The sequence below is a fragment of the Anoplolepis gracilipes genome, chromosome 2 (genome assembly GCF_047496725.1).
Source record: "Anoplolepis gracilipes chromosome 2, ASM4749672v1, whole genome shotgun sequence".
In the NCBI taxonomy this organism is placed as follows: Eukaryota; Metazoa; Arthropoda; class Insecta; order Hymenoptera; family Formicidae; genus Anoplolepis; species Anoplolepis gracilipes.
This window is the reverse complement of record NC_132971.1, coordinates 20,776,479-20,798,698: the sequence shown is the minus strand read 5'-3', so window position 1 is coordinate 20,798,698 and position 22,220 is coordinate 20,776,479. Positions and strand designations below refer to the sequence as shown.

Below are 22,220 nucleotides of genomic sequence, written 5' to 3'. Positions count from 1 at the left end.
AAGAAAATCATAAAACAGGCGAGAAAGTCTCCAATAATCGATTACGAATTAATGGAGCAAGATAATTCGTTTATCTCCTCGCGTCGTCGCGTTGCTCGATAATCAATTGGAGGTCAATTTGCACGTGTGTACAAATTATGAAAAAAACATCTGCAATTTTTTCTAATGAATATCTCTTATTGTTTTACACATCCAATTAATAATAACTATATAATAATCTCACGGTTAAATCTAATTTTTATAATTTATGTGACGTAAAATTATATTATCCGTTTTAATAACGAGACAGAACATTTAATGCTTATATTAAAAAATATCAAAGTAAATTAGAAATATTTAATTTTATTGTAAAAGGAAGAATTATAAAAATAGTTTAATTTTTACAAAAGCAGAAGAGTTAATTTTTATTGCTTTTTCAAGTTAAAAAAATAATTTGGTTTATTTAATATTAAAGGGAAAAAAATAAAGGCAAATTAAAGTTGATTGTTAGTTAATCTTTAATCTGTAAAAATATTCTGTGTATAAAATGTATAAAGATGATGTCTAAATATTCTCTTATAAATTTGGTTTAACAAGGAATTTTATTAATCAACTTTCTGATGATCTTCGACGTTACTGTAGTGGTCACTTGTCGATAGCTTTCTTAATCATAGTCAAATTAAGAAAGCTATTAATATGCGACATATTAAAGTTACTACTTTTTCTATTGCTGCAACATCCGAACGACCTCTCTGCATATCGATTTGTCCAACGTTTTTCTTTGTAGTCGTGAATAATGCAACGCAGCGATATCCGCATCCCGGTCCAGCGGTGCTACGTGAAAAATTGTCGGGAATGTTACGATCTTGCGAGCCATCAAACGTGTACGATATATTCGAATGTTTACGTTTAGATAACGATATTTATTTTTAAAAAAATAACATCAAATATTTTGCAACAAAAATATTACTTTTTGATCAAATGTAATTTCGATTTGGTCGCGACAATAATTTTATTTCTGAAAGGGAGAGAGAGAGAGAGAGAGAGAGAGAGAGAGAGAGAAAGGATTTTGTATCGACAAGTTATTTTTAAATAGAAAATTGTATATTTTTAGCGTGTATAATTGCAGTTTACATCGCGAATATAATGATCATGTCAATCAATGTTACACATGTGGGTAAGATTCACATAGAAAAAGGGTGATTACATCTAAAAGATGAGTCCTGGAACACTTTTGATAACTTTGTCTGATAAAGTTTTTTTTTTTTTCATATCACCGGTATTATTTATTTACAGAGAGATCTGTTACGTTTACAGAAAACGCCAGTCGGTGGTGTTGGCCCAATGGAACGTGGGACAATTACTCCAACTACTCTTTGTGTCACGACATACGGCTACCGGCGATCGAGCTCGGGGTGGAAATATCGACCACGTTATATTTCATCGGCTACGGCTTGTCCTTATTCACTTTAATAGTTGCAGTATGCATATTCATTTATTACAAGTAAGTGAAATCTTAATGAGATCTGAAATTTTTCAAACTGACGGCATTCTTCAACTATTCCGACGTTACGAAAAAATTTCTTTTTAATTTATAATTCAATTATTAAAAGGAGGGTGGGTAAAATGTGCTGATTCTTTCGCCCAGAAAGTTCAACATAAATTGCATATATTTTCTTGTAGCTTTTGAGTTGCTGAATACGAAAATATCCGTTTTATTGGGCAAGTGATTAAAATTCGCCTTAAATAAGTCACTTTTAATGATAATTCAATTAGTGTCGATTTTGCAATTATCTAATTATTTATAGTTCAATTTTATCATTTCTTTTACTGAAAACTAAAGAAACACTTTAAAATAAAACCGTTTTAGCCGAATGTTAAATCTAACATAGCAAAAATCAATATAATATATAAATTAAAAAGTAAATAGTCAATTTATTCAAGAATCTTAAGTTCTATCACTTAAAAAAATATTTTGCTAATGTAGATAGATTTCTGGATGTCTCAATTAAAATTTATCGCTACTTTTTGTATCTGTTAGAATATTGTTTGTCACGTATGGAATTTATAGCAGTAATATTCTAGCGATATCTCTGGAAAATTTAGATTCCATTGCCAAATATTAATCACAAATATAATTCTCCTTGAATTATAAGCCTTATCACAGAAAAATTTTCTGTCTAAATTACACTAATAGCACAGATAAAAATTCTGTTTCTGTCATTTAAATTGATTAAGTGCAAAATATATATGCAGTATCACAGTATTTGCCAATAATTTATCTGTTTCAGTTAATTTTTTACACCTAGAAAATTTTTGTTCAAGTTGCAAAATCATTTTTTGTGATCAGATGAGCAGTTTATAAAAATATTGGAAAACATAAAAAGAAATATAGGAATAGATATTTTGACTTTATATAACATTGGCGGACCCGATTAAACAAAAACTTGACAAGATTATGATTCTGATGACGAATAAAATGAGACGCTATACAGTATAATACGAAACGTAATTTAATAGGGCTTCCGGCAAAAGTTTACTATAAAAAGACTTAAGGCTTAACACGCCTCTAGGTGGAATCTCTATGGTAGTGGAAATCCATTTTAAAATATTAAAAACTGCACAATGTGTACAGTTGCATCTGATGAGGCTTCAAGTTCTTTGAATAAATTGACTACTTATTTTTAAAATTTTTATATTATATTAGATTTAGCATTTTAATGTGTTTCTTTAGTTTTCAGTAAAAGAAATTATAAAACTAAACTATAATATAAATATACTATAATATAAATAAACTGTAATATAAATAATTAAATAATTGCAATAAAATCGATACTAATCGAATTAATATTAAAAATGACTTATTTCAACCATTTAAGGTGAATTTTGACCACTTTTCCATGGGCTTTAGACCAATAAAACGGATATCTTTATATTCAGCAACTCAAAAACTATAAGAAAATATATGTAACTTACATTACACTTTCTGGAGAAAAATCAGCATATTTTACTCACCCTCCTTTATTGAGACCATAAATATTTTTGACATTGTTTTTTTTTTACATTTATAATTTTATTCTAAATAATGATAGGAAACGAGAGAGGAAAAACTGAAATGTCATAGAAGAGAAAGATTATGAATATTGGATGTTGCTTTACTCAAAGAGGATCACGGAGTTGTGAATAGATATACATTTCTGCGCTTTAGATTTTCGACTTGTTGCATCTTGTTGCTTTTCGGTATATGATGCGAGATCTTGGAGCGAATGGTAGAAACAGAATTTCGCTACCGGCACTTCTAATTCTGTTGAAATGGCGCATTCGCTTTGTTTCGCAATTGAAATCGTTCCAGGCGCTATCGCATAATAATTTAGATGTTAATTATACATCAGACTCTGGACATTATCCGAGTTCTAAAGTCTCTAATTTTATTATAATTTTTCAAGCTTCTTGTAACAGTGTGGGAATAAAAAATATTATAAATTTATCAAATAAATATACGTAAAATATATATGCATATTTATATTAAAAAAAATATATATATATAAATTATTTTGGTGCCTTAGCACTTTTCGTAGCGTGTCTAGTTTTATCTGCAATTTACTCGAGTACTCCGCTCGAAATGACATACGTTAAAAATTTCTGCGCCAAAGATGATACAAGCTTAAATAAAGTAAAACTGATTTAACTTTTCCGATAGTCAGCAAAGTTAGAAAAGACCTTAAGAAAGAAATTTCTACTTCGAATAAAAGAGTTGCTTGGATGGATGACATTTACTCAAGCAAATATTAAATCGATTATATATACATTATATACATTATATACATTATATACATTATATACATTATATACATTATATACATTATATAATTATTGTATTCAGCGTATTATTATTCTATAATTAATGATAAACGTATACTTACAGTTGAATTACTTTGAATAATAAATATCAAGTGTCGTGACGTCAAAACAAAAAATATGATAAAAGTTTCGAATTGTTTCGAAATGAGGAAATTCTTGAAGGAATTATAAAAGTTTTGAAAAAAATCTTAAAAATCTTTAATTAATATTTTCTTTGGATCTTTAAATTGTTTTAAATAATTTCAATATTTATATGATTAAATTAAGTGAAAAGTTTTAAAATAAAATTTTTTAAACGCGCTCATCAATAGATTCAGTTAACGATGGTGATTACTAATAGTAAAATAAACTATGTCGACACAATTTGTACAAATACATGATTTATTCAACAAGCATTATAATTATTTCAACAAAAGCCATTTTTGCATTTTTATCTTTCTTTTAAAGAATTCTTTCAAAAGTATGCAAATATAACTTTCTTGGGGTTCATATAATGGATGAAAGGACGAAATCTGTATAAAATTTATGCATATATATATATATATATATATATATATATATATATATATATGTATAACATATTCTTATTTTTTATCAAAATTTAAACACATTTTACTTAAACAAAGTTTTACGATAATATCATTTCAACAATGATTTTTGAAAAATTGAAGCAAGTAAGAAAGGATGGAATAGTGCAAAAAAATGTTATATAAAGATTATTTACATGGATAAAGTTATATTAAGTAAAAATCGAATTTAAATTCAATAAATTCATGAATAGGTGGATCTACAGAGATAATTTTGTATATGTCTTATAAAATATTTTAAATATTACACAACTCATTAAAAAATTGTTTGATTAGTGAAAATTAATTTTTAGATTTTTTTTATTCATATTTTTCTCTTCTTGCAGAGAGTTACGGTGTCTTAGAAACAACATACACATTAATCTAATGTTCACGTATATCATGGCTGACTTGACGTGGATTTTAACTACTGTGATGCAGGTAAACAAATAATATTTTTATTATATTAACAAATTATATTTATTAATATAATATATATATATATATATATATATATATATATATATATATATACATGTACAGGGTGTCTTGTAATTGGTGTGAAAAACCTGCTAATGGCAGATTCTAAAAATCATTTGGAGACGATTTTTCCTCAACGAAAATGTCGAGGCATCAATAATTTCTGAGTTATAAGCGATTGAAAAAAAGGTGCTTTTTCTCAAACTAAACTTTGTGGAGTTAAAAAATTACCAAAACTGCATTCTTCAGTTAATTTCAGATAGAGTTTACTGTAATAGAATTTTAGTTTAAGGCTTAATTACAAAGATATACTAGTATAATGACAAAAATTGGAAACTTGTAAAAAGTGATAACGTCCCTCGATATTTTCACTCAGGAAAAATCGACACTGAATGATCTTAAGAATCTGCCATTAACAGGTTTTTCATCAATTACAGGACACCCTATATATGTATATAATATTTGCAATCTGTCATATAATACTTTAATATTTTTCTGTATGTATATAACATTTACAAATTTTCATGCATGTTTAAATATCATTATATACAACACCTCTTTGTTACAAAATGTTAAACATCGTAAACATATATTTTAATATATTATTAATAGCATTTTATTATTAAACTCGCATTTTTTATTCAAATCTTTGTTTATTCGTCGTAAAATATTAATTAAATAAAATTTCTTTTCATGTATTTATGAGTTCTTGAATCATAAATAGTCGGACAGATTTAATATGGTACACTGAGTTCAATTTTTAAATATTTCTTTTCCCTTTGATTCTTTATTATTGATAATTTTAGTACATTATATAATGGTTGCGTTGTACAAAATTGTTTTAAATTTAATGAAGCGCTTCTTCTGATCAATCATGTTGTAATATTAATTCCATTACTCGCTTTGACTGCTAAATTAGTTTACCATGCAGTGCGCGGGCGAGAGCGAGGGATAGAGAGAGAGAGAAAGAGAAAGAGAGAAAAAGAGAGATAAACGTGAATTATTATTTTTGAACACATTGTGAAAAATTGTTTATTTTTTTTTAAATATTTTGATAATATTGCGATAAAATAACAAACAATTGATTTAATGTCATATTTGTTTATAAATTCATAATTCTCTTTTATCTATCTCTTTGTATAATAATTAGTTTAATCTTTCAACTTAAGAGAAAAAAAGAGACAGAAAAAGGAAATGAAAAGGAAAGGTATTTATAACGTCGCGTTATTTTTTTTATTAATGGTTCGCTAAGAGAGACGAATAAAATGATAAAAGGTTTTTCCACTTGTCGGATCAATTCGCTGCGTATGTCATTGACAGATGTTGCAGATATTTCCACCGACTGTCCTCTATTATATCATGCTGCAGATTGAATTTAGTAACGCGTTTTCACTCCCATCTCGCGAAATCTTTTTAACAAATGTCAGAAAATTAATTCCCGACATGCTTCTCGGTAGCACTCTTTGAATAATAACATTACATTAAATAATAACATTACAGAAATTATAACAATAACAGATTTCCATTCCCTGAAAGAGAATAAGAAAGAGAAAGAGAGATAAATCAAGATTATATATGTTCTATCTTTTTTAAGTATTTCTTTTTAATATTTAAATTATATATATTATATTACCTTTGAATTACTTAAAAGTTAATTAATTTTAAATATTAATTTTTTTATTTTTGGAAGAAGGAAAAAAAATAATTAAACGCATTATTAAATTTTATTTTTCATGAAAATGAAAAAAAAACACACAATGTGCGTGAGATAATTTAACTTACTGCAGAGCCATGTAACTATAACGTAAAATATTATAATTAGATTGAACAATTTTTTAATGTTTTAAAGGTCCAGTCTAGTTTAAAATTATAAAATTACGCGAATTAAAAACAAACCTTGATTCAACTAAAATTAACGCTATTATAAACCTCGAACATTACCACGTTTATAACAAAGGTCGCGGTGAGTTTTATTATTGCATTATATCAAAAATTACCTAAAATAATGTACATGGCGAACGAAGATGTTTCGAACAAAAATTGCTGAAAAATAGAGCAATGTAATTTACAAACAATCCTCTCGTGGACTAATAATTAAAAATTCATAGAATTATCTATCTCTGTTTAAGCATTGTTATTCTATCTTTATATGACTTTTACACAACTTCTAGGTATCCATGCAATCGAATATACCAACTTGCGTGACGCTCTTCTCGCTTCTTCACTACTTTCACTTGACGAACTTTTTCTGGATGTTCGTCGAGGGTGAGTAACAAATTTGCAAATTTCGTACATGTTTGTCATATCTGTCATACAGCAGATCAAGGAACAAGAATTATAATAGAATAATACTATATCCCAGGTAGCAAGTACACATTTTGACGTCAAAATATGGTCAGTTCGAACCAAATATAACGTGATGTAATAACGTAAAAATGACGGACTAATATCACAGACCGATGACGACATTTCAAGAGGTTAAGAAGACGTGACTTCATTACCATTTTAGATCTATTAGTGACGTTTTAATGACATTTGATCAAAAATCTTTTCCTCTAGCGTGAACTCGTAAAAAATGAAAAATTTATTCACAAATAGTGTTAGGGCTCTGAGGTATAGAGAATTGTGAATATCAAAATTATAGACAAAATTGTTTGAATAATTTAAGATATTATAAAAAATGAAATTAGTTTTTAGTTAAAAAAATAGTAATACTTGGGCGATTTATAATAATGATTTAAGAATCAAGATATTATGACGTTTTTTTACAAAGACGTTTTAAATTAGACATTATTTGGTCACGTGACGTCATTGAACCAGAAATGACCAGTTTTCGACGTGAAAATGACATGTGCTTGCTACCTGGGATACTTTTTAAACCAAAGTTCTTAACGTTTTATAGGTCTATATCTGTATCTGTTGGTCGTGAAAACGTTCACTGGAGACAATATCAAGTTGAGGCTCTGCCTAGTCATCGGCTGGGGTGAGTGATTAACATTCAATATAAAATCGTTTTCAAATTTGCATTTTATTATTATTAATTGCACAAGATTTGTATGAATAGAGAAAGTTTTATTTGTGATAAAAATTAAAGATGTATAATTTCTATGTATATAAATCTAAAAGTATATATGATATATATTTTAATAGATATTTTGCATATTTTAATACTAAATTTTCTAATTTCTTTTATACATTATTATTATATTATTAATATAGTCCATGTTATCGATTATGCAACGTTATACTTACTATCTCTGCTAAATTATACTGAGCAGGTTAAATTCTAATAAAAAAATAAAAAGTTAAAAATATTAAAGTTAATTAAGTGTTACAATCTACAGATTTTAACAAATAAACAAGAATCAAATTAAAAATGTATTTAGTCAAAACCATCATTTCTGTTGAAGTATAAGAAAATCTGTACAAATAAAGAGATAGTAGTGTCAGACACGTGTCAGACTTTTCGGCTTTTCTTGTTTCTTGCTTGAAAATAGAACACCATTTAATTCTGTTTATCTTTAAGAAATACAGACATACTATTTATTTTTAATTTAAATAGCTTATATAAAATATTATTTGATTAGACAAAAAAAAAAAAAAAAAAAAAAAAGGGAGAAGCCTCTATGCGTGATTTATTTTGAATAACTAGATAATAATAAATAAAAAGACAAATAAATTTTTGTTCAGGTGTTCCGATTCTTGTAATAGCAATGTGGGGAATCGCCAAGTCGCTAAATCAAAAGGTCATGAATCACGTTGTGAATCAAGTTAACCAGGTATGAATATAAACGAAACATCTCGTCTCGAATATGAATCTTCGAATCTGAATTTCCGTCTGGTTGCACGTCGAGATCTTTCATTTTCCGATAAGCGACGTGAACCGATAACGGATGGCGCCGAAAGTACCGATCAAAATTTCAGCCGCGCTCGCCTATTAACGCCACGTCCAAGTACGTGACAAGGATGAGACACATGGGGAGGGGGGAGGGGGATCAGACGGGAGTGTAATAACATCCACGTGGCCGGGATAATTTCACATCAATAAACATCACTGAGCACGTATGTTTCAAATGTCCGACAAGGTCGTTTACTTTTTTCGATAGAAAAAGTTCTTGAAGAGAGGATTTCTCTTAGTTTGCGCATAATTTTTTAATTATTGGAGGATTTATCGGGGTATTTTAAGTTACGTGCGATTAAAAAGTGAGGATTTTCTCAATTTAGATCTCAGATTATAGATAATAAAGTCATTATTTAATTTCAAGTAAAATTTATTTTTCCAATTTTGTAATTGAAGAATTAATTGCAAAAAAAATATTTAATTAATATATTATAAAATATTCAGTTAATTATATATTACACACTTTCTTTTATATAAAAAAAGGCCAATTTTCAAGTTGCAACTTTCTTAAAAATAAGATCAATAAAAAAACGTTTGAAAGCTTGAAGTTTCTACTTTTAGAATCTTTAAATGAATTTCAATTCTTTCTATTCGTTACAAAATTACATTGTAAGAAAGCGACGTCCGTTGATTGAACCAATTTTCCAAAAGTTTGTCCAAGAATACCGAATTAAAATTAAATTCTAGCACGATTTCATTAATTGGATGTTAAAGAGCAGAGTTTTAGCTTTAAATTATTTTTTTAACGAATGTTTTATGATCTTTTTCCATCGAGATACTCATTATTAAAGCAAAATCGAGCTATTGACTTTGAACGCTTATAACTAGTGAAAAAATGGTGGTACAATAATCAGTGAAAAAGCAATTTAAAGAGAACAGTTAGAACTTTAAAATGCTCCTATTGTTTTTTTAATCATTATTCAATCTTAAAGCGTAATTGTTACTTAAAAATCAAGTAAAAATAGCACTTTTATCTTTTTTTATTTATTCAATAAAATGAACGAGAAAACGTTAAAATTTTCATGAACTCTACAACATTTACAAATAAAAAGCATTCCAGTTGCTCGTACAAAAGGTCAAAGGGTTAAGTTTTTTCTGTATATTTCAAAAACTTAAATTAATGATTATTGTTCGATCATTTTTTTCACTAATTATAAGCGTTCAAAGTCAATAGCTCGATTTTGCTTTAATAATGAATATCTCGGCGGAAAAAAGTGATAGAATATTCGTTAAAAAAAAAGAAATAAAAGTTAAAATTCTGCTTTTTAGCACCCAATTAATGAAATCGTGTTAGGATTTTTTTTAATTCGGTATTTTTGGACAAACTTTTGAAAAATTTGTTCAACCGACGGACGTCGCTTTCTTACAATGTAATTTTATAACGAATAAAAAGAATTGAAATTCATTTAAAGATTCTAAAACTAGAAACTTCAAGCTTTCAAACGCTTTTTATTGGTCTTATTAAGATTATTTTTAAGGAAGTTGCAACTATTTGAAAATTGGCCTTTTTTATGTGGAAGAAAGTGGCCCTTCTCTCGGCGAAAAAAAGTGATAGAACATTCGTTAAAACAAAGAAATTAAAGCTAAAATTCTGCTCTTTAGCACCCAATTAATGAAATCGTGTTAGGATTTTTTTTAATTCGATATTTTTTTGGAAAACTTTTGAAAAATTTGTTCAACCGATGAACGTCGCTTTCTTACAATGTAATTTTGTAACGAATAGAAAGAATTGAAATTCATTTAAAGATTCTTAAAACTCGAAACTTCAAGCTTTCAAATGCTTTTTATTAGTCTTATTCTGATTATTTTTAAGGAAGTTGCAACTATTTGAAAATTGGCCTTTTTTTATAGAGAAGAAAGTGGCCCTTTAATTCTTTTGCGTAGTGTAGATGATAACAGAAAATTCTTGTATAACTCGTTAAAGTTGCTAAATCTATAAAATAGATCAATATATAAATAATATATAATATCCAAACACGCTACGCACTATATTGACAAGCGTCTGTCTAATGATAATATGTTATTTATGAAGCTTGACAAATGTTAAGGTTGAGCCCTAGTTACACGTGGAAACATCTATTGATATTGTTGATAACGTTAGCTTAATTAATTAGAACACGATAATCCTTCCTAACAGGAAGTGGCGCTTTGGAGGCACTGTCCTTGGATGATACCACATCCTTACGACTGGTTTTATCAAGCACCCGCTGTAACAGTCCTCGCAGTGAATATGGTGTTCCTTTTTATGATTATGCGGGTGAGTGCAACTCGTCGCTAAAACTAATGTTACTCACGTTTTTCAGACTGCATTGTATTATTTATGTAATATTTATCATCTGTTTTACATTTTATTTTTCTTATATATAAATAATTAGCAATTTCTGAAATAATTAGCAATGCCTAAAATACTCACGTGTATCCTTTTTTTCTCATCATGTAATAAACGGTGTCTTGCAGTTGAGTGCAGTTGCAATAAAAGAGTCAAGAGATGAATAATGTGAATCGTGCATCGAGAATCGAAAAATATATGGAAGCATTGAAAACTGTTCGTTTGGAAATAAGTATTGTATTTTCGAGCAAAAGGAATTTTCGCAAATATTTTTCAATCGCAGACGAATAAAATAGCAGCGGATAACGTTCAACAATTTAATGCAATCAGTGATTCCTCGGCGAGAAGCGCGATAAAGTGGCCAATGTGTTCGTTCGCGTGTATCCGGCGATAAATTGCCTCTCGGGCATGCGTTGAAACTTTTAGTCGTAACTTGCGGCCGTAAAGCGTAAATGCACAGCACAAATGCAAGCGCATTTTATTCAAATAATAAAACGTGAATGGAAAAATTTTCTATTCGCGTAAATGACGGTTGACTCTGTTGTTCTTGTTAATGCAAATGTCGTGTCCTGCGTAGGTGCTGATAACGAAGCTATGGTCCGCCAATAACGTGGAGACTCAGCAATATCGGAAAGCTAGTAAAGCTCTCTTGGTGTTAATACCACTTCTAGGAGTGACGTATGTGCTGGTCATAGCAGGACCCACCGAAGGCCAGGTCGCAAATATATTTTCGTATGCACGTGCGGTGCTACTTTCTTCCCAGGTGAAGAGACAGTAATGAAAATGCGTAAACAATAGATTTTAGACGGTTACAATATAAGTGAATTTAAAAGATCAATAAAGTCAAGCATTCTCGACTTTATTATGGGATTTTTCAAAACATTTCCCTTTAATTGGTACCATTATTTTTATTTTTTTTATTTCATAAGAAAATGAAGAAAACTTTAGAGAGCAACTCAATTTAAAAACAAAATTTTCAACTGTATTTTAAATAATATTTATTAATAAATTATTATAATTATTAACCCTCAAACTGAACACGTTTTTTTTGACACCGTAATCCTGACGCGTGGGTAACTGGAGTTCGAGTTAATTTTTGTACTTTAAAATTATTTAAAAAATTCTAAAAAAATTTATACATCTTCTTTTAAGATTAAACTAAAAGTTTATGTAGTAGAGTTAAAGAAAAAATATTTTTAAATACTGTATTTTTGTTATTTATTAGATCAAGATTTGAAAACATAAATGTTTTATATAAAAATTAATAAAAATTTGAAAAAATAATTTTAAACAAAAAGGCTTCCAGATATTTTTAGTTCAAAGTTCAAAGTTTACGAAAAAAATGCTATATGTCTACGGCTTTAAAAAAATATAATTATTTGAATGATCAAAAATGGGTAATTTTCAGGTATAAAAAAATGTTTTTTCTGAGGAAAATTTTTTTAAATCTTTAGGTAATTTATTCGAAAGAAAAGTGAAAACAAAATGTAATTTACATTACAATCTACAGTATAAAAATTGATTAATACATACAATCCCTGTTTGTTGCTCGTTAACAAAAGATACTTTTAGCATGAAAATAAATGAACATAATAGAAATTAAAGCAATTTGTTTCTTTTTTAGGGAGATTATCATTGCAAAATTATAACTTATTTTTATAAAAAACGATTAACAGCAAAAAAAATATTTTTAAAAGAATTTACTTATTCACCCTTTCTTATTTAATATACATAAAGCGAATACGTAGATCATTTGTGTCCGCTTCAGATTTTGATCCGTCAGCACACACACTTTGCGCTAAATGAACTGTTTAAATTGTCCTTTCAATTATAAGTCCCTTTAGACACAAACTTTTTTTGGATAAGTTTCCAACCTCGAGATCTTATGAATATTTTTTTAAAACAATGGATTAAAAATGGCACGGACACGAAAGACCCACGTGTTCAGTTGAGGGTTAATTATAATAATGATAATTGTATAAATTCATAATTTACTATAATTAACTCTTGTTTTTTTTCTTTTCAGGGATTTTTTGTCGCGTTATTTTACTGTTTTCTCAATACGGAAGTGCAGAATGCAGTCAGGCATCATTTCTCACGTTGGAGCACCGCGCGAAATCTTGGCAATCATCGGAGATACTATAACAACTGGTCGCCCCGCTCAAGAACGGAGAGCATAAGGTACTCGTCTCACGTATCTCAACGAAAATATATACATAATCCAAAGAGGATAATGAGACCGAAACTTTTTTGAAATGCAATATGATATAATTTCTCGGCGGGGATTAAGAGCGCGGTTTAATTTAAAAGAAATTTTTTATTTTTGCGGAATAAACTCGTATTAGTTTGTCGATTCGCTCATTTCGTACGGGAATTAGATTTTTACACGACACAGTTCTTTTTTTTCATCTACGGTGCAGGTTGTACTGTCAACCGTCGAATCCGTACCAAAAGCGGGAATCCACAGTAAGTGAAACCACCACTACAACAGTGATAGGCCCGAATTCCACGACGACGTTCCTCGATAAGTCCAAGAATGTTATTTCGGAGGACCTCAACGAGTGAGACAAGATTCGCGAGAGGAATTCCAATGTGAAACGAGAGTCTCGTCGCGTTACATCGCAGCAGATTTTATCGTCGATAGACTGCATTTTTCACGAATAGCGTGCAGTTATGTAAAAAATGTATTTATAAAAAATTTTTTTAATATTTTTCTTTGAGATTTTCAATCATAGGCTCTTTCCAAGATGAGAATGCAATAATAACGAAATAATTATTCATCGGCAATCACAAGTAATCTGTTTAAAAAATGTGCTCGATATTTTCATATTATTGTTAAGATTCATTGCAGTCTTAATTTTTTTACGAAAGCGAGAAATTATGTAAATATTTGTCCTATAGATAAAAAATAAATTAGTTTTTCAATACATATGTTTATTTGATAATATAGATTTATAAAATACTGAAAACATTATTTTCTAGTTATTATAAGTTAATAATAAATTTTCTTCAAATTAACTTTCACATAAAACACATTTTCAGTTAGAAATGCAGGATTTAGATTGAATTGTATTTTTATTTATTAATAAAAAATTAAAAAAGAAAAAGTTCTGAGCATATTTTACTAATATATAGTATCGAATCCCAATGGTAACCAACAAAAAACTAATTTATTTCGATGTAGTACAAAAAAGAAAGTAATACAAAAAAAAAGTTTACATAACTTCCGATATTATAATTCAATGCGGCTGCAGAAAGAAAATTAGATACATAATTTTGGAGAGAATCTCAATTTATGTAACTCTGAAAAAATAGATGTGTGTGTGTGTGTATGTGTGTATGCGTATGAGAATGAAGAAGAATCAACAGGAATTCGTTTTGTAGAATTGAATTTTGAATAATAGATATTATTATATATCTATTATTGCAATCATCGCTATTACATCATTATTATATTCATTATTATATTCATGTTATCTTAAGTGTAAATAAAAATTAGGTAAATATATGTTGCACTGAACACATGTAAAGCGAACAGCAGCAATAAAGAGAGTAAAAAGCCATTGAGTAGGGTGGTCAAATTTCGATTTAATTTAATTTAATCATTTTAATTTAATCGACAAAATTTCTACCTATCTATATATGATTCGTTTCTAATCTAATCTCTCTTTACATATATATGTCAAATGACAAAAAAGTAATAATTCCATTCATATATATGTAGGTAGCAAGCACATGTCATTTTGACATAAAAAACTGGTCATTTCTGACTCAATGACGTCACGTGGCCAAATAGGTAATGTCTAATTTAAAACGTTTTTTTTGTGACGTCTTAATAATGTTGTAAAAAAACGTCATAATATCGTGATTCTTAAATCATTATTATAAATCGCCTAAGTATTACCGTTTTTTTTAACTAAAAACTCATTTAATTTTTTATATAATGTCTTAAATTATTAAAACAATTTTGTCTATAATTTTGATATTCACAATTCTCTATAGGTACCTCAGGGTCTTAACATGAATTTCCTCTATAACCTGGGACTTGATCGTGACATTTGATCATGAATCTTTTCCTCTAGCGTGAACTCGTGAAAAGTTTCATTAATGAATTTAATATTTGTGAATGAATTTTTCACGAATTCACGCTAGAAGAAAAGATTCATGATCAAATGTCATTAAAACGTCACTAATAGGTCTAAAATGGTCATAAAGTCACGTGTCTTTTTAACGTCTTGAAATGTCGTCATCGGTTTGTGACATTAGTCCGTTATTTATCCGTCATTTTTATGTCATTACATTATTACATCACATCATATTTGGTTCGAACTGACCGCATATTTTGACGTCAAAATGTCATATGCTTGCTACTTGGGATATATATATATATATATATATATACACAATACAAAAATACTACGGATACTGCCTGATAAATTGATCGTCGATTAAATTAATAGAAATTTGATCAAAGTCATCCTATTCAGATGTTTTTTACCTCCATATATATATATATCATTGAGCGTTCAGTGGTTAAATCTCAAGTCAAATGGTCAAGCGTTGTATTATCAACAACTCCGAGTTGTTACTATAAGTTATTAATATACGTGAGATATGTTTTCTATATATAAAACTTGATATGTTTTACTGTTTTATAAAATTAAGAATCTTACGTAGCCTGCACGATAGGCAATAGTACTCATATCGGTACAGACTTTAATCGGTAAAGGCAATTATTTGTTTCCCTCTCTTTTTCTTTCTTTAAATGGGAGAGAAAGCAAAATTTCTTCGTTAAAAGAAGATTAAGATCGTCGAAGAAGGAAACATTGCGTATTAATTATACGAACATAAAAGCAGTATAGATAATAAGATAATATATATGTTGTCGTTAACTTATTTAATAAAATATCAAACAAGTGGGAGGAATACATCTGTTATTGATAATCACTTCCGAATACTTTGACGTTCTAATATATACATAAATTACATGAATAAATAAGTTATATCACCGACGAGATAATTATCTCGTCGGTAACTATATATATATATGAAGATTTGTAGATCTGTATAAAAAGATCCATATATAGACTATAACGAAAATGTATATTTATAAGATATATATATATATATTATATGTGTTTTCTCAAATGTGTGAACACGTACAATTGTACATATATATTGTCATATGTAGTTATACAAAGAATATTATTATAATGGTGTAATATTTACATACAAAGTTGCATTGCAAAACAGTTGAGAAAATTTTATTATATGTTTTATACTTTTAACTTTAAAGAACAAAATTTCTATATTTGTTAAATTTCAAAATTTAAAATTTCATACATATATATATGTGTATGACATTGTATAAAAAGTCTGTACATAATACTATACATTTATGCTCTTTATAATTTAATTTCAAGAAGAGTATTGAAAAACTTTAGTAAAAAAATTGAAGAGTTATAATGCTCACTAAATTTGATAAAAAATGTTTTAATAAATATTACATGCTAACAGTTAGTTCTAAATATCTTTTTTATAATATCCGATATCTAAATATAATACATTATAAAGAGAAAAAAATTATATACACAATAATACATTTAAAAATTATACACAATCGTATAAAAAAAACAACCCTCCTTCCCCTCCTCCGAAACAAACGAAAATATTTCTTTTAATAGATAAAAACTAAATATTTCTCTATACACAATTTTATAAATATATAACTGATTTTATTAGAATATTTAAGACAAAGAGAAGTTATTATATTTATGTATAGACATATACTATGGAATGTAAAATGTGCAAAAAAACTGTACCTGGTTATTATTAAGAATTTTATTTTTTTTTACACATATTTTAAATCAATCAATATTTTTCACACAATAAAATATAATGTAGAATAAGCCATCACATAAATTTTAAATAAAGCTCCGCAAAACATTTGCCAACATACATATACGTGTGTGTATATATATATATATAGAGTCATACATAAAAGATTTGCAGAAATAAAAAGCTTATCGTTCATACTACACATTTCTCTAGATATCTTTAAAGTGTAATATTTAATGTTGATATATAAAATTCGAGAACGTACTTGATTCCGAGTTTAACATTTTACACATGTACATCAGCAGTTGCAGTGTGCAATTATTATTTGAAAACATCAGATAGTTGTTTACACGTATTCAGCTATATATACAGTAAAATAAATCCAATCTTTTCATTTATAAAAATTCTTGTACCAAAATTCTTTTTATATATAAACCTTATTTCTATGAGCATCGTTTCTCTTAGTGTGAAAATATAATTATTATAGCACAAATTCACTGCATCATAATGCATGAACATAATTATTTTAGCACCTATCTCTCTGTTTTTAATCCTACAAAAGTAAATAAAATATAATGCAAGTTTATATCATTCAGCCATTAAATTAGAAACATGTAACTATAAATTTGAATATTGCAATAACTTAACAATATTTCTATATTAATATATATCTAATATAATAAAAGAACATCTTACTAAACGTTTTTTTGCATGATTTTAAAGGTATTAAAATTATTACAAAAAAGGACAATTAAAAAACAAAATTAATTTTTAAAAATATTTCTTGCTTAATTAATGCCATTTATACATTTTCGGATAAACGCCTCTTTTTTATATTTGATATTTGAAAAAATTGTAATTAGTACGTTAGGGTAAAATAACAAAATGTGTCCTAACAAGCGGGACTTTTCGTGCAACATACCATCATATTATTGCTGTATATTTATACTATTGTGTATGAATGTCTAAGAAAAAAGTTCGATAGCTGTACGAATGTATGAATTTTCATGTTATATTACTAAATTATATATGAAATAAGAGAAATAAGAGACTTTGAAGTCACAAAATGCAAAATAATACTAACTAACAAAACTAATCCAATAAGAAAAACGTTGCAATAATAAAGTTTCTTTGTATAAATGCAATGTTAAAAAGTATTAAAAATATTATCTAAATGTGTTTCCTTATTAATATTAAATATATGTAAGTAAATTATTTTAATATCAAAATTATATGGAATTAACTTTAATTTAATATATTATACATAGTTATAGTATAATAATATTGTTTTACTTATTTTTAGTTCACTCTCTTCTAATAATACCAATACTCGATCTGATTTCATTTAACATCAGGATAAATTGCTTTAAAAAAATCAAAATAGCAAAGATAATTTTTTATATTGTTAATATGAATAATGATAATTTTGTATAATTTTAATTAATTTAATTCTATTAACATTAATATTAAAAAATATATACCTAGTGCTACATATTAATATTTAAAAACCAGATGGGATTCTTTAAGATTTTTTGTAGGGGTTCTTTTTTTTTGTATGCAAAAGTAATATTGCATAGAGAAAAAAACTAACAGTAAGAAAAATCTCTTAAAACCAAAACAGTTTTTAAAAATACAAACGTTAAAATTAATTTTTTTATAGCAATAATTCTTTTTGCATACTTATATATCTATATAATAATTATTGTTATTTTCAACAGCAATAAGTCGAAAAAGAATTAAAATTAATCAATTCATCAAAGAGTAAATAACTGAACTTACATTTTGCATTTTATGATTTCAATTCTCCATGATGCAATATTAACAACTTTGAAATGGACGGCAGACAATTTTGTTCTAATGCTTCTCAACTAAGACGACGATATAGATTAGTTATCTTTTTAAAACTTGAGAAAAAATGACTTATCTTAAAGAAATCACATGGAATGTACACGTCAGGAAACGATACTCCCTAAAGTTAGAAACAAATTTAATTATAATAACATCTTATATGTATACGAATTTCTTACATTCATCCACAGTGTATTACATTGACAACTGCATTCGATATCAATTGTTATGCATATTATTTTTTCTTTTTAATGAGATAAGAGCTAACAATACTTTGTACAAGTTTTATGATACAAATATATTAAGATATATATAATTCAGTTATTATACCGTGTATTATATAATCAAAAGTTATGCGCTTCCTCAATTCTTTTTCATACAAGGCAATATCTTTCCTCTTTAATAGTGTTAAAAAGAATTTTCTTCTTTCAAGACCTTTTGTCTTTCTCTTCTCTCTTTTTCTTTAATGTTCCTTGCGCTGTACTAGAAGAAATTGAAATCTACACGCTTACGCGCCTGCACAGGCACAATGTATCTTTACTTTTATTCATTTTGACGATATCAACCGTGAGGTATCTTCATGGTTCTGATATTTTGGTTTGCCATGAGTGAAAGGCAGATATCTATACTTAATCATATGCTGCAAATAGAAAGACAAAGTTAATCAAAACTTTTATGATTAAAAAGTAAATTAAATATTAAATAAATGTAATCAAATAAAAAAAAACTTATTCGCTAAATTTGTAAAAACAGAACTTATTTAACAAAAGATCGTTTATATTTACTTTGAATTTAAAATTTAAATCTTTTTTCTTATATTGTAATTATAATGTCAAAGTTATTAAATTTAATTTTCAACGATTATTATATTGAAATAATGAAAAATAGATAAAATTTAAAATAATAAAAATTTTTGCAAAAAGATTATTTAAATTGTCGTTCCTTTACCTTTATTTGCCGCTTCATTGTGATACAGAATAATGTTATGAAATACATAACAAGTATTGGCCAAAATACTGGTATGTTAAAACAATCAAACAGTGTGCATATCATAGCAACAACTGTGGATTTTGTTACTGAATACCAAAATTTGAACTCCGGTAATCTTCTGATAAATGGCCTAAATTCCTCATTCGATCTTGTAGGTAACTCTGGGCCTTCTCCATCTACAATTTTATTTAAAGTAAAATATTTAATTTTTAGATTCAATTAAATTAAATTATCAAATTAAAAAGTAAGCCGATCAGATAAACTTTAATTTTATTTTATATAATTTCTTATTAATTTCTATAAGTTTAATTTGTAATTCTTAATCTCAACTTATTTAATCAAATCAGATTTAATTATTTAAACTCTTTCTATATATAATTTGTGAAATAACTATATGAAATCTAACTGCTTACCATCAAAATCCATAGCAGGATCAATTTTTGGAGTAAGAAATGCTATGAATAAATTGAGATGATAAATTCCTAGTGCATATGTAACAATATACCATCCCTGCAAACAGCAAAATTTTTCTGTAATATGATGCAATTGTAAAGAATAAAACTAATTTAATAATTTAATAAAGAATACCATACTTGAGATATAAATATACGTAGAATAAAAATGACTAATAGGAATAAAGCAAAGAGCCATCTCGATATTACATGGGGTGTCCATAGATCTAGATATCTTTGATATATCTGCAATAATAGAAATGTTTTGTGAGAATTATATAATGCATATAGAAAGTTGTGGTTGCGATTAACAAAATATTTAATAGCTGTCCAGATTGACAATAACAAATTGTACAAAGTAATTCATAAATATATCATAATAAATCTTTATCAGAGTTTAATTTTGTTTTACAACAACAGTTTAACATTGTATTTTAAAATAAAATAAAACATAAGAGAAATAAAGATTATTATAAAATATTAAATAAGCGTATATATTAACCTGCGATACTCTTGTTATTCCTTGACTGACAACATTCCGTCTCCCTGAACCACCCAAGTCTTCATCCTGCATCATTTTCTCTAACTACAAACAGAAAATTTTATTATACTTTAGATTGTATACTACTTTGTATATTACTTTGACAAATTAAGGTCAGGTAATTAATAAATAATTTATAAAAAATTTAATTATATATGCAAGTTAAAATATTTATAAATTATTAATAATTTATAATATTTATTAATATTATAAATTATTATAAATATATATTGTATAAATGATATACTCTGTTTACAAAAGGTTTAGCCGAAAGAAATTTCTTGACTTGTTAAAGTGTGTAATCATATCTTTAAACAAATATATAGATATTTTAAAAAGATAATATATTTAACTATCTTTATATGGGTTATACATTGAATATATCTGGGTTAAGGATTAAATATATTTTTCTATGGAGGTCACTTGTATACATTAACAATGCTAAAATTGTTTAAAATCTACCGTATAAGAACTGTCATAAATGTATTATCCATAATTGGAAACTTATCACAACGTCTAATCATAATTGACAATAATTGATTCCGGGAGATACAAGCATCGGTGAGTTTTTCAAAGAGCTTCGTTATGATAATTGATGCAAATTCAAATTCATCGCGACACTACTGATGCATGTTTGATGCAGCCCCGATGCAACAGAATAAAGGTCGGGAAAAAGAAGAACTCTTATCGCCGGCGCGGAGTTTAATGATTTCTTACGATGACGAGGGAAAAAACGGGTGATATTGTATCGTACATTCTTTTTAAGCAACATGGCACGATGAGTTTTACGTTAACCTAACCTCCCGAACTTGTGCCGATGATGATGAATCGGAGCGATCTTCGGAGGAAATATTTCCTCGCGCGATCATTTACCTGCGATATTTGCCGTCTTTTTTCTACCACACGCGTCTCGTCGAATATATTGTTTTAAAAAAAATAATATATAACACCACGTCACAACATCAATGGCATACTACTAGATTAGATGTTCCTCTGTAGAGAATGCGTGCGACGTGCGAGAAGAAGTTAGCCGCCTTTGCTGTCAACCAGTCTATGCCTTTGACTATATAAATATAGACTGCTAACAGGCTGCATATCCTATAGCAAAATCAAGCGACTATAGTGTTCCCTGGTCACTCGCATTTTGCGCGCGAAATACAAATCATCATTAGCTACATTTTTTCAAATTCTTTTATATTATTTAATATTAATAATATTAAATAAATAGGAAGGTTACTTTTAAAAAGTAGTTATCGTTATCGTTACTTAAAAAGTAACTATTCCTTACTTTTTTAATGTTAAAACGAGATCAGAAATTAAATAAAAAAATAAGTATATACTTTTGTAATATGTTTTATTTAAAAAAATTAATTATTAAAATATTAAAATAAAATATCAATAAATTTTTTTACATTTTTTATTTTAAATTTGTAAA

The 22,220-nt window shown here is 27.3% G+C and overlaps 2 protein-coding genes across 8 annotated transcripts in view; one reads left to right on the top strand and one right to left on the bottom strand.

The window, feature by feature from the left end:
- The window catches only part of Dh44-r1 (Diuretic hormone 44 receptor 1), an 85,710-nt gene extending 69,320 nt beyond the window's left edge, over window positions 1-16,390 (top strand). For 5 of the 6 annotated variants that reach the window (XM_072907182.1, XM_072907197.1, XM_072907191.1 and 2 more), the window contains 9 exons: window positions 1,297-1,483; window positions 4,754-4,847; window positions 7,058-7,151; window positions 7,789-7,869; window positions 8,577-8,665; window positions 10,925-11,044; window positions 11,694-11,879; window positions 13,143-13,297; window positions 13,537-16,388. In XM_072907182.1, coding sequence (XP_072763283.1) covers window positions 1,297-1,483; window positions 4,754-4,847; window positions 7,058-7,151; window positions 7,789-7,869; window positions 8,577-8,665; window positions 10,925-11,044; window positions 11,694-11,879; window positions 13,143-13,297; window positions 13,537-13,681 — 1,151 coding nt within the window. In that variant the 3' untranslated portion in view covers window positions 13,682-16,388. Of the gene's footprint in view, window positions 1-1,296; window positions 1,484-4,753; window positions 4,848-7,057; window positions 7,152-7,788; window positions 7,870-8,576; window positions 8,666-10,924; window positions 11,045-11,693; window positions 11,880-13,142; window positions 13,298-13,536 lie in introns of all 6 variants that reach the window. The other variant, XM_072907167.1, reaches the window with a different exon arrangement.
- A 551-nt stretch (window positions 16,391-16,941) lies between these two features.
- LOC140673946 (protein RER1) lies at window positions 16,942-21,829 on the bottom strand. 2 transcript variants are annotated; one of them, XM_072907219.1, is made up of 6 exons: window positions 21,659-21,829; window positions 20,747-20,830; window positions 20,386-20,490; window positions 20,206-20,302; window positions 19,751-19,968; window positions 16,942-19,442 (listed from the first exon to the last, which is right to left on the bottom strand). In XM_072907219.1, exons 2-6 carry the CDS (start codon window positions 20,819-20,821, stop codon window positions 19,350-19,352), a joined length of 588 nt encoding a protein of 195 aa, XP_072763320.1. In that variant the 5' UTR covers window positions 20,822-20,830; window positions 21,659-21,829; the 3' UTR covers window positions 16,942-19,349. The 2 variants fall into 2 exon arrangements, with proteins under 2 accessions (XP_072763320.1, XP_072763314.1); XM_072907213.1 differs by lacking the exon at window positions 21,659-21,829 and adding an exon at window positions 21,540-21,653.
- Window positions 21,830-22,220: the final 391 nt, after the last annotated feature.